Source organism: Ranitomeya imitator, chromosome 6, assembly GCF_032444005.1.
Source record: "Ranitomeya imitator isolate aRanImi1 chromosome 6, aRanImi1.pri, whole genome shotgun sequence".
NCBI lineage: Eukaryota > Metazoa > Chordata > Amphibia > Anura > Dendrobatidae > Ranitomeya > Ranitomeya imitator.
In genome coordinates this window covers 62,124,418-62,138,342 of record NC_091287.1, presented here as the reverse complement: position 1 = coordinate 62,138,342, position 13,925 = coordinate 62,124,418, and the positions used below count along the sequence as shown (strand labels likewise).

The following is a 13,925-nucleotide window of genomic DNA, read 5'->3' as shown; positions in this document are numbered from 1 at the left end:
GGATCCCTAGGGTTAGGGTTAGGGTTGGGGGGTGGCTTATCTGTGTGTATTCTTGTGTTTTTCTATTGAAACGCATGTGTTTAAAAACGCATGCAAACGCATGTGCTTAAAAACGCATGCGTTTACATAGACAGCAATACTTTTTTTGCCGCAAAAAAATGCATGCTTTTTTTGCGGCAAAAAAATGCCGCTAGATATTACTACAGGTTGCATTTCCGCAACAAAACGCAAGCATAGAAACGACGCATGCGTCGTCAAAACGCAGCAAAACGCATGCAAAAAAATGCATGCGTTTTTAATGTTAAGTGTAGAAAAAAATGTGTTTTTTTGCGCTAAAACGCATCGGCAAAAAACGCAAATGTGAAACCAGCCTAAACCCCTGTTTGGGCGCACGGGAGAGTTCGGAAGGTAAGGAGCACTGTTTTACTTTTTCAACGCAGAATTGGCTGGAATTGGGATCGGACGCCATGTCACGTTTGGAGAGCCCCTGATGTGCCTAAACAGTGGAAACCCCCCAATTATAACTGAAACCCTAATCCAAACACACCCCTAACCATAATCTCAACAGTAACCCTAACCACACCCCTAACCCTGACACACCCCTAAACCTAATCCCAACCCTATTCCCAACCGTAAATTTAATCCAAACCCTAACCATAACTTTAGCCTCAACCCTAACCCTAACTTTAGCCCCAACACTAACTGTAGCCTTAACCCTAGCCTCAACCCTAACCCTAGCCCTAACCATAACCCTAGCCCTAACCCTAGCCCTAACCCTAGCCCTAACCCTAACCCTAACCCTAGCCCTAACCCTACTGGGAAAAAGGAAATAAATACATTTTTTAAATTTTTTTATTTTTCCCTTACTAAGGGGGTGATGAAGGGGGGTTTGATTTACTTTTATAGCGGGTTTTTTTAGCGGATTTTTATGATTGGCAGCCGTCACACACTAAAAGACGCTTTTTATTGCAAAAAATATTTTTTGCGTTATCACATTTTGAGAGCTATAATTTTTCCATATTTTGGTCCACAGAGTCATGTAAGGTCTTGTTTTTTGCAGGATGAGTTGACGTTTTTATTGGTAACATTTTCGGACACGTGACATTTTTTGATCGCTTTTTATTCCGATTTTTGTGAGGCAGAATGACCAAAAACCAGCTATTCATGAATTTCTTTGGGGGGGGGGCACTTATACCGTTCTGCGTTTGGTAAAATGGATAAAGCAGTTTTATTCTTCGGGTCAGTACGATTACAGCGATACCTCATTTATATAATTTTTTTATGTTTTGGCGCTATTATTCGATAAAAACTATTTTAGAGAAAAAATAATTATTTTTGCATCGCTTTATTCTGAGGACTATAACTTTTTTATTTTTTCGCTGATGATGCTGTATGGTGGCTCGTTTTTTGCAAGACAAGATGACGTTTTCAGCGGTACCATAGTGATTTACATCAGTCTTTTTGTTTGCGTGTTATTCCACTTTTTATTTGGCGGTATGATAATAAAGCATTGTTTTTTGCCTCGGTTTTTTTTTTCTTTACGGTGTTCACTGAAGGGGTTAACTAGTGGGACAGTTTTAAAGGTCGGGTCGTTACGGACACGGCGATACTAAATATGTGTACTTTTATTGTTTTTTTTAATTACATACAGGCCCACCCTACCTCGACGGGATAGTACGTCTAATATCAGAAAGGGGTTAATTGTATTGTTATCTGTTGGATTAATCCATTGAGTTAAAGTCAGTGATAGTTATCTCCCTTGTACCTAGATTTCTCTTCAGCTGCCAACATGGAGCAGAAGAGGAATTCGAGAGTGAAAAGGATAAGAAAATGGAGTCACTTGGTCAAAAGCTTAAACATTTTTTATTTCTGGGCTGTATTCAAATAATCTCTTCAGAGAGGAAAAGAACTAGAGCTCTAGTGTCACCTATAGGAAGTACCAATCCTAAAAGTCCTCCCTTTAACGAGCCTTGTCACATGACTTAGGATAAAAGCCAAAATCAGAATCTCAATTTGCAGACACTGTGTTTCAGGGGTCTGACCAGGATACAAGGGATAACGTTTCTCCTTGCAGGTGAGCTACATGTTTGGCATGCCGATATGAGGAGACTTTTAAGCCGCAATGCTCCTCTGGGAAACATTATCCCTTGGATCCCGGAGAGATGCCTCTCACCCAGCCAAACCAGATCTCACACTTTACACTGATGAGGAGCAGTACCCCGAAACACAGTATCTACAAATAGAGATTCTGGTTTTGGCTTTATCCTTAGGTATGTGACAAGGCTCGTTAAAGGGTCGACATTGAGTTTCCTACTTCCTATAGGTGGCACTAGAGTTCTAGTCCTCTTTCTCTTTGAAGAGACAATTTGCATATTTCCCAAAGGAGCTTTGCAACTTAAAACTCTCCTAATCTCGGCATGCTTAACATGTCACTCTCCACAAGGAGAAACGTTATCCCTTGGATCCCTTATCTCTGGGCTAAAAAGCTGAATTTCAGGGTTGGGTCTAAATTAAATTATGGGGCTGATGTTTGAATTCTGGCTCTGAATACACTTATGGGTCAGTTTTTGGGTCTTGCTGTAAAGGGTAGGGATGAGCTATGGAAGCCAGGGACTTAAGCTGGTAGTAGGTAAAATACACTTGTTAGAAGAAAGTGTCATCGATGCCTAGGCTGGATGGAAAGACAAGAGCTGCAGTCATAGAGAGTGAGCCATCTGATGTAAATGTGTATTCATATAGATGCTATGTATGAACAGTAATGTATAGTCATTTATAGTCTGTAGTGTTATTATTTTCTGATGATCACTCGTGAACTGGTACCAGCTCACTCCATGCATGCAGTATGGTATACACCTGTCCTTTATTGTGTTATTAGGTATTTCTGTGTTCAAGTTATTTTTTTTTATTCTTTGACTTTGTGGCACACAATTGAAGGGGTCCTCTGCTTTGGAAAGCTCCTGCTTGTAGGTAAGATCTCTTGCTAGTTAACGAGTCAAAAGATCTCCCTTTATTGGGTCCCACCTACATGAACTTATAATCCGTAAAACCTGGCAGCGATTGTTCAATTTCCCTGCAGCACTACCACAGGGGAAATGAGGCATTATACAATGAACATTCAACTCAAGTTATTTATGTAAAATAGGACAAGGCAGGTCATCTCAGGGCGAGAATCTTTTTGTAATCTCCACTCTGCCTAAATTATGAGGTATTGAACAAAGGAATCTCTCTATTAAAGCAGAAATCCATAGCCGCATGTATCAAAATGTGATTTTTAAACTCCACAACCCCTTTTATGAGAGCAATGATAAGCGTGATCAAACACGGCAAGATTCAAGGCATCATATCTTCCTTGCTTTGCCCTACTTAGATTTCAGGGGTAGATTTTCTTTAATTATTTTTCAAGCAGTGTTTGTGACATATGCTTTAAAATATCTTACAGAATAATAAATGTAAATGTCTATCATAATATCCACTGTAATATTCTGAAAAAAAAAAGCATTCACAAGATGAGCAACTTCTGCAAATATCTGTTGTCAGGCACTATATACAACTAATGATCAACACTTCTGGAAATTTTGAGGGTGTCGTGTCAAGAAATGTTCCTGGTGATGACTGGCACACGGCACTGACGCAGCTCTCAGGACCCTCTTATGTTTCCTGTGCCCCATTAGATATGACAAGTCTGTATATTTTACGCCATTTCTATCAACACCTCTCATTGGAGAAGCAGAAATGAAAATGTTCTATTTGCTGCTATAGAAATCTAATGCATGTTACTATATGTGATAAGCTTGGTAGAAGAAAGAAGAAAGGAAAAAAAACAACTCGGGAATATTTCAATGAATGAATAGAAAAATCAAAATTAAAAAAAAGCTTACCCCATCCAATGAGGAGATATATTATAAAATGTCTGTTCGGAGAGAATATCACCACTAGCAAAGTGTGGAGATAAAGTCCTTCTACCAATAGCCAGTAGAAATTTGCAGTTACACAGTAATGAACAAAGGCTAACATGATCTTACAGCCAGTCTGCAACAGAAGACAAAGATCAATAAGAACTTTGGAATTTAATTGATAACATGACCATCCTTTATAAAGTTACGACTACGAACAACCTCAGCTCTTAAATCTCTGCTGCCGTTTCCACCACTCAATGCCATGAGATTACATCACCTAGTTCAAAGCATACCATCCTCATAAGCTAGCTGTCAGCAGAATGCTTATTCAACCGGCGGCTACTTCTCCTTTCGTCACAATAAGACTATGTTCACAATAGTATAGCATGCTACGCTCAGTACTCCATCAGTGGGTTACGTTTTTATACATAATGGTATTCAGATCTTCCCCCTGACATGTCCAAACAATTTAATCAAGCAAACAGAGTCCAAAGGAATGTTTTAACTATGTTTATCCTTTTTTGTGCTGTCAATAGAAAATAAATATACACCGGTGGATTGGGCGTTAAAAAAAGTCCTAAGTATATAATTTCAGCATATGGACACATCATGACTGAGTACTGTTTTCTGCTATAAAGACTAGAGATTAGCAATTTGATTCATAATGAATCAAAGTTGTTACGAATTGACTCCTAAAATGTCCACTTTTCCAGATTCTGAATATTTTGTTATTCGATTTGCATGAATCCAGCAAAAATTACAGCTATCCGGCTGCAATTTAGCTGTATTTCTTGAAGAATCACAAAGGGGTTTAAAAATAAAATATTGTCCTTGCCTGTCCTAGGCCAGAATCTCATCTTTCCTGCCAATGTAGCACCCTCCCAGTCATCCGCTAACTTTCGGTCTCTGATCCAGGTTTTCCAGCACTGGCTAGGCCTCAAGTGGTCATGTGGGATCAATGCAAATCACTGCACCCCAGAAGACCACTAGAGGCTTTAAGATCATACTGAACACCATTTCAAAGGCCAATCCCAACCTAGCATATGGTGGGACAAGGAGCTGTTGCAGCAGGACAGATGGGAGCCTAAAGGTACCGTCACACTCAGCAACTTTGCAACGAGAACGACAACAATCTGTGACGTTGCAGCGTCCTGGATAGCGATCTCGTTGTGTTTGACACGCAGCAGCGATCTGGATCCCGCTGTTATATCGCTGGTCGGAGCTAGAAGTCCAGAACTTTATTTGGTCGCTAGATCGGCGTGTATCGTCATGTTTGACATCAAAAGCAACGATGCCAGCAACGTTTTTACATGGAGCGAGAACGAGAAGTGAGTCGCCGTTACGTCACTGGATCGCTCCTGCATCGTTCTGGAGTTGCTGTGTTTGACATCTCTGCAGCGACCTAAACAGCGACGCTCCAGTGATCTAGTTTAGGTCGGCTCGTTGTCTATATCGCTGCAGCATTGCTGAGTGTGACGGTACCTTAAGACAGGTGGTGTCATGCCTCAGGATTCAATCCGGCAGTCTTGTGTTTGTCTGCTGGTGCTGATTAGTCTTTATCTGTTCGTCCACACCTTTCTAACAGAAGGTGTTCTCCATCTACTATTTGGCCTATCCTATCAATCAGCAGTAGCTGATTCCTCTGCTTCCTCTCTTCCCTGCTGGTGACAGTTTATAACTACCCAGTTTGGTGATTATGGAGTAGTCCCTATTAGTGGCTGCTAATTGGTGCTAACTCTTGGAGTTATCAGTGTGGTTTTGTTTGTGCCTGTGTATTTCCTTATCCTCTCCCATTTGGTTGGTCATTCCTACTGTTTCCTTGTTCTCTACTTTGTTGTTTCATGAATGTATTTGTATGCTTGCAGTTTTTCATTCCCCAGTCTGTCTGGTTTGTGCTATCCATTTCACATCTGTCCCATACCTCCCTGAGTAGGGAGGGAATAGTTTCAGTGTGCATTCAGGAACATAGTAAGGATGGTGACTCAGGCCTCTCTACCCTTAAGAGTACCCCTGGAACAGGGATAGTGAGGGCCCCAGCTCCAAGGATAGTTGCGGGACTCCTCTCCCTTATTTAAGACCGGCTCATCATAACAGGTGGATGTAATGTTTAATTTTTTTGGCCCCTTCACAGTTATCCACTTATTATGGTTTGGGATCTGGAGAGATCTCAGATAATAAATGCCTTTTGGGGGCACAGCCCATTCGGACCAAATATAATCCAGACCAAATTGACTTTCTCGTACAAATTTCAGTAAATTTGCTTATTTCTAAAAAAGATGTAACCCTCTAGTGTAGAGCTGAATGAAGTGTGCGGCTCTAATGCGAGTGCTGCCTGAAGTGTACCTTTACCAAGTCTTTTGATGAATACAAAACACATTCAGGTAATCAGTAGCGGTCAGTCAGTCCTGTTAGTCACTATACTATTAGCCAAGTGGCATAATATTTCTTGTGCTTTTAGCTTACAGTTTAGCAAACCTGAATACCTCTCTGGGCCAATCTGGAGAAGGGTGTAATATCCAGGACAGGCAGTGTTTTCCTACTGTGGGGAAATGTTAGGTCATCTGGTATTGACCCAAATTGCTTTGATATAATTTTTTTAAATGTTATGCAGAGCACATTGTAAATCTGTTTGTGTTGATAAGAGTGCCAGGACCTTCAGACTAAAGGTCATTAGCTTGTGCCATTGTATTATCAACGACCCCCTATTTTACTGCTTGGGATGTATTTTCAAGCTTTTAAAAACTATATCGACTACCATACATGGCTTATTAAAATTTGACCTAAGACAATATGATTGAAGTTGAAGTTGAATTTAGAAAATATTTTTGCCTCCTAGGGCTGCCATTAAAGGGCTACTGACAAATGTTCAGGACACTTTGAGCCCCATCCTCTATTTTAGGCCCCATTATGTAATTTTAGTAGAGACCTAATGGTTCCATACACGTTAGATAACTGTTGGCCAACAGCTATCTCTTCTGATCTCCCATATACATGAAAGCTTGGCTCAGCCAAGGGTCCATGTGTTCCCGATGGGAAGAACAAAGCAAGTTGCCACCAGACTCATTTGGCAGCGTCTTATCTACTAACAGGCCAAAAAGATCAGGCGATTAAAACTGCCTATTTTTTAACTCCTCTGACATCAGTCATGAGGCCCCCAGATACATTAAATGGTTGGGCCTATCTACTAAAATTGGGGGGTTTGGCTGATTTTTGTCTAACATATGAGAGAGCCACCAGAGTAATTTCCCAGCATTTCAATAATGCCACGTAGCACACACCTAATGACCATGGATTGTATAATTTGTGGGAGCGTACCAAATATTTGGTGGATCAGTAAAAGTCATTTGTGGTGAATTATTGGATATAAAGGTCACATTGCATGTCTATTACCTAAATGGTTGATACATTTGTGTAAAGCAATCATATATACGATTGATTTCCATCCATTTCTAACATCTGTAAATAAACCTTGGTGGCTTTGATTCAGTATATTTTAGTAGATCGATTGTTGGAAGCAACATACACAAATCATAAAAAGCAGAAGAAAATGTAATTACCAAAGAATCTGGACAAGTATAATAACCGGAATAGAGGAAATCATCCTTCATTAATACTGAGATAGCTTTCAAAATGAAAGAGAGGAACAAGTTCAGATGAATGTAGTTTCTTGTACAGTGAAGTTTTCTAGATTGAAAAGAAGAGAACAAAAATCAATATCACGTAGCAGGACACCATCTTCTACTTGAACAGGTATTCAAAATTTACGACATTTTCATAGGATATGCCATAAATGTCCGATAGATGTGGGTACCACAACTTGGCCATGTTCGGTACTCAAAAGTGAATAATGAGATCTGTGGAAGTGCAGCCAACATTCCCATTTCTTGTTGCTTGAGATCTGTCCTAATTCTTGAGATAGATGCCAATTCTAGGAATGTGACCAATCTATCAGACATTAATGTCATATCCTGTAGATAAGCCATAAATGTGCAAGTTAAGAAAACCCCTTTAAAGAATAAATACAACCAAAATGTAGTAATGGGCAAATATTTGTACCGTAATTCAAAAGTTAGAAATATTGACAATGTTTGGTAACTATGCCATTTTACCTACAGAAATATTAGCATTTTTTTCAAAAAGTGCAGCCATATCCGCTGTCATAATTGTATTATTGAAAACTTATCGACTCTAATTCCAGCAGAATTTTCTCTCAATAAGGCTAAATTCACACAACTGTATCTTCTGTCCAAGTGTTGTCGGTGGAAAAAACTGAACTCACACAGACAGCACTAGAACAAATGTTATTCTATAGAGCTAGATGACAGTTTTTTCATACAAACCGAATATCTACATGACAAAAATATCACAGCATACATGAATTTCTACTGTATTCCATAATTTGTATGAGACTCACCTATTCAAGTCTATGAGTGTGCAAAAAAATAACACATGCCATACAATCAACCATAAAGCATCCAATTTTCATGAATGCTTTGACATTATTAGCAAAGGAGGCTATTTTTGGTCTGCTGATGTATAAAAAAGAATGCCGTATGAAAGACAATATGAAAAATCGTCAGTTTTTTTCCTGATTAAATAGAAACATTTTTCATACATTTGTATCAACTTAGACTAACAGTGTCAGCTTTACTAGTAGTTTCCAATTAAGAAGGCAATAAATGAGTTTATACATAAAGTAATTAGTTGGCTTACCTATCATCTATATATAAAAGAGACGGACAGCTTATAGTACAATACATCAAGCATTACCACTGTTAATGAAAACTACAAACAACAGAATATACAGGTTACACACATATACAGTGGGGCAAAAAAGTATTTAGTCAGTCAGCAATAGTGCAAGTTCCACCACTTAAAAAGATGAGAGGCGTCTGTAATTTACATCATAGGTAGACCTCAACTATGGGAGACAAACTGAGAAAAAAAAATCCAGAAAATCACATTGTCTGTTTATATAACATTTTATTTGCATATTATGGTGGAAAATAAGTATTTGGTCAGAAACAAAATTTCATCTCAATACTTTGTAATATATCCTTTGTTGGCAATGACAGAGGTCAAACGTTTTCTGTAAGTCTTCACAAGGTTGCCACACACTGTTGTTGGTATGTTGGCCCATTCCTCCATGCAGATCTCCTCTAGAGCAGTGATGTTTTTGGCTTTTCGCTTGGCAACACGGACTTTCAACTCCCTCCAAAGGTTTTCTATAGGGTTGAGATCTGGAGACTGGCTAGGCCACTCCAGGACCTTGAAATGCTTCTTACGAAGCCACTCCTTCGTTGCCCTGGCGGTGTGCTTTGGATCATTGTCATGTTGAAAGACCCAGCCACGTTTCATCTTCAATGCCCTTGCTGATGGAAGGAGGTTTGCACTCAAAATCTCACGATACATGGCCCCATTCATTCTTTCATGTACCCGGATCAGTCGTCCTGGCCCCTTTGCAGAGAAACAGCCCCAAAGCATGATGTTTCCACCACCATGCTTTACAGTAGGTATGGTGTTTGATGGATGCAACTCAGTATTCTTTTTCCTCCAAACACGACAAGTTGTGTTTCTACCAAACAGTTCCAGTTTGGTTTCATCAGACCATAGGACATTCTCCCAAAACTCCTCTGGATCATCCAAATGCTCTCTAGCAAACTTCAGATGGGCTCGGACATGTACTGGCTTAAGCAGTGGGACACGTCTGGCACTGCAGGATCTGAGTCCATGGTGGCGTAGTGTGTTACTTATGGTAGGCCTTGTTACATTGGTCCCAGCTATCTGCAGTTCATTCACTAGGTCCCCCCGCGCGGTTCTGGGATTTTTGCTCACCGTTCTTGTGATCATTCTGACCCCACGGGGTGGGATTTTGCGTGGAGCCCCAGATCGAGGGAGATTATCAGTGGTCTTGTATGTCTTCCATTTTCTAATTATTGCTCCCACTGTTGATTTCTTCACTCCAAGCTGGTTGGCTATTGCAGATTCAGTCTTCCCAGCCTGGTGCAGGGCTACAATTTTGTTTCTGGTGTCCTTTGACAGCTCTTTGGTCTTCACCATAGTGGAGTTTGGAGTCAGACTGTTTGAGGGTGTGCACAGGTGTCTTTTTATACTGATAACAAGTTTAAACAGGTGCCATTACTACAGGTAATGAGTGGAGGAAAGAGGAGACTCTTAAAGAAGAAGTTATAGGTCTGTGAGAGCCAGAAATCTTGATTGTTTGTTTCTGACCAAATACTTATTTTCCACCATAATATGCAAAAAAAATGATAAAAAAACAGACAATGTGATTTTCTGGATTTTTTTTTCTCAGTTTGTCTCCCATAGTTGAGGTCTACCTATGATGTAAATTACAGACGCCTCTCATCTTTTTAAGTGGTGGAACTTGCACTATTGCTGACTGACTAAATACTTTTTTGCCCCACTGTATACGGTATATATATATCTATATATATGTATACCAAATAGTAAAAATGAAGGCAGCACTCCAAATGTTTCAGGTGAAAAAAGATGTAGTTTTAATCGACCCACATCACTGCGCGACGTTTCGGCTCACTGAGCCTTTTTCAAGCAGTGGGTGTTAACAACAATTGTGCTTTTATAGAGACAATTTCACTTGATTTGCATATTACAGTTGCCATTTATACATATATAAACAAATAATTGTACAACTTTCTATAAAGTGCATATTATGAATTATTAGTGCAATCTCTGTGCTTATTAAAGTGCTTAGTGCTGTATTATTTATAAAATATTCTACCTTTCCACTTTCTCCTTTGTTTCACAGGTTGTCTTATTTGCGTATATTATATTTCTGATAGTCATAACTCATAATTCTCACCTTGCCGCTATAAGGTAGCTCCACATGGAGGACACTGTCATGGCCGTTATCGGCGTTCCTATAATTCTATTGCGCATGTCTGGAAATCCAGTTACCATGTCACAAGGTATCGGCCAATGGGAGTTCCAATACACTTTCATTTTCTTAGCGCATGCGCACTATCGTTATGTCAGTGCCGCATCGCCATCTTGAATGTGGCAAAAACGTTATATTGTGCCATACCATAGCTTGCGCTCATAAGGACGTCTTGATGATTTATATCTGATTTATCTTTATAGATACGTACAGACTGTTTGTCTACAATACCGAATATATAATCCTTCAATAGATACTGAAAGGGCTACATAATTACAAGTTTCACTCTGACATAACGGATGAAAGCTTTACTCAGGCTATCTCCATTAGTCTGTGCCTTTCCAAGTTGATATACAGCCTCTCCAGGCCATAATATCACACTTTAGAACTGTCAAAAAAAGTGACATATATGATTTACCCTGTATCTAGATATAAGACTAACAGCTGGTAGTTTTTTTATATGCAATGAATTTTATTATGGATAAAGAACACTTGCCATTGGTCGACATATGTGACAGATAAATTTGACCAAAAATTATTTTAAAAAAACAAAAAAATGTTTTCAAAAGAAAAATAAGCATATGATGTAAGGGCAAAAATTAATTATTCATTCCTCCATATGGATACTCCATCAAGCGGCTGGTGGGGACATATATACGACCCTCCGGTCACAAGATACCTATAAAACAACAAAGAAATTATTAAAATCAATGCACTTTGCAAAGTGCAACATGGAGCCTATACACATCTAATTCAGGGGTCTATCATAGGAGGTTTCTTCACATACCCGAATGGATTTTAAATTCCACATTGAGTCCTTTAGGTTTTAGAGTGTTCAATTCATAAATCCATCTAAGTTCTAATTTTTTTAAAAGACATATTCTGTCCCCTCCTCTCCTCTGTATGGGGACCCTATCTATTATTTTCCATTTGAGGTCTTTTTCTGTGTGTTTGAACTCTGTGAAATGTTTTGAGACTGGGAGATCTAATCGCTTCTTCCTAATAGAATGCCGATGATTATTTATACGTGTTTTGAACTCACAAGAGGTTTCCCCTATATACCACAATTTACAAGGACATTCAAGTAAATATACTACATAGAGTTACATGTCAAGAAGTGTTTGATTTTATATACTTTATTCGTTTCTGGATGTTTAAATGTAGGACCTTTTAGTATATTGGGGCAATTTACACAGGATAAGCATGGGAAGCAGCCTTTTTGAGCCTTGCCTGTAATGGTGGTCTGACTAGGATTTTTTAATGAACCAATATCAGCTTTGACCACATAGTCTCTAATATTTTTCGCCCTCCGATATGAAAATAGTGGGGGCTCTCTTAATTCTTTAATCCTTGGTAGACAGTTGCCTAACATCCCCCAATGTTTTCTGATGATATTCGCTATGGCTCTACTTTCCTCTGAATAGGTCATCACACATGGTATCCTGCTTAATCTTTTTTTATTTTGATCATTTTTCCTTAGTAAATCCTTTCGATCTTTTTTAATGGCTTTGTTTTTAGCAATATTGATTACATCTTGTGGATATTTTCTATTTAGAAATTTTTTTGCCAGGATATCCATAACTCCCTCCATCTCTTTATCCTGTTTAACAATCCTACGCACTCTCAAGAGTTGGCTTAAGGGTATTGACCTTACCATACTGCGTGGATGTTGACTGTCATAAGTTAGGAGATTATTTTTATCGGTCTCTTTAACGTATAATGTAGTTGTTAATTCTCCCTCATTTTGTGTCACAGATACATCCAAGAATTGTATACTTGTTCTGGAGAAATTTAAGGTGAATTTAATAGTTTCATCTATTCCATTCAGGAACCGGTGAAAGTTATGTAACTCTTCTTCTGTATTTTTCCATAGGAGGAAGACATCATCTATGTATCTCCACCACACCAGAACATGCCGGAAGTGGTGGGACACATAGATGAGGTCCTCCTCCAAGGTACTCATCACTAAATTTGCGTAAGCAGGGGCCATATTGGCCCCCATAGCTGTACCTCTTTGTTGTCCATAGAAGGTATCCCCAAATAGGAAGTAGCTCCGCCTCAAAATTATTTCCAACAGTTTGATTATAAATATTTTACCTTCATAGGTTATATTTGTTGTATTTAACTTTTTTTCAACTGCCCTTATTCCCGAAGTGTGGTCTATTGACGTGTAGAGTGAGATGACATCAAACGAGGCCAAGATAACATCACCCTCCAATTTTATAGATTCCAATTTATTAAGGAAATCTGTAGTATCTTGAATATAAGATTTTGAATTTTTCGCAATAGGGTTAAGGATTTTGTCTAAAAAAGTTCCTATTCTGCTAAATACCGAATCCACTCCCGCCACTATGGGTCGCCCAGGAGGGTCGACCAGTGACTTGTGTATTTTAGGGGTTATGTATAGTACAGGGGTTCTTGGAGATTCTATAGATAGGTAATCCATAAGCTCCTGATCTATAATTTTGTTGTTAAGAGCTTCTTGTAAATAATTATTAATCTCCACCATTATTTTAAATTTAGGATCACTCTCAAGTTTTTTATAGACATTCTCATCCCCCAATTGCCGATATATTTCTGCCATATATTTTGACTTGTCCATGATGACGACAGCAGCACCTTTATCTGCAGGTTTAATTATGATGTCGTCATCATGGACAAGTTCTTGTAGAGCCTCAAACTCCTCCTTAGTCACATTAGGGTATTTAAATTCACTAGAGGCCTCACTTCTGATCCCCTCCACCTCACTCCTTACCACACTCTCAAAAGCATCTATAATTGAGGAGCTAGTGGGTGGCGAAAAATCACTTTTATTTTTTAATCCCATATTTCTAGAATTAAATTCACCACAACCTGTTATATGTTCTGCATTCCTATCTTGGAACCACTCTTTAAGTTTAATGGATCTAAAAAATCTCTCCAAATCTATCTGTAAATCAAACCAATTAGTATGTGCACAAGGTACAAACGACAGTCCTTTACTCAGGATTGAAACCTGTGGGGAGGTTAAGACCTTGTTGGAAATTAATCACGAGTTCTGATCCTTCTTCTTGGATGTTACTTGTCTCTGGGGCTGTGTTCTGTTCTTTTCTGATCTTTTTTTGGGACCGATG

The 13,925-nt window shown here is 38.9% G+C and overlaps 1 protein-coding gene across 1 annotated transcript in view; it reads right to left on the bottom strand.

Annotated features, from left to right (window-relative positions):
* The window catches only part of VIPR2 (vasoactive intestinal peptide receptor 2), a 171,844-nt gene that overhangs the window by 15,578 nt on the left and 142,341 nt on the right, over positions 1–13,925 (bottom strand). The window contains exons 6-7 of the mRNA XM_069729711.1: positions 7,454–7,580; positions 3,879–4,029 (exon numbers count right to left, since the gene is read on the bottom strand). Of these exons, the coding sequence (XP_069585812.1) occupies positions 3,879–4,029; positions 7,454–7,580 (278 nt within the window). The remainder of the gene's footprint in view (positions 1–3,878; positions 4,030–7,453; positions 7,581–13,925) is intronic.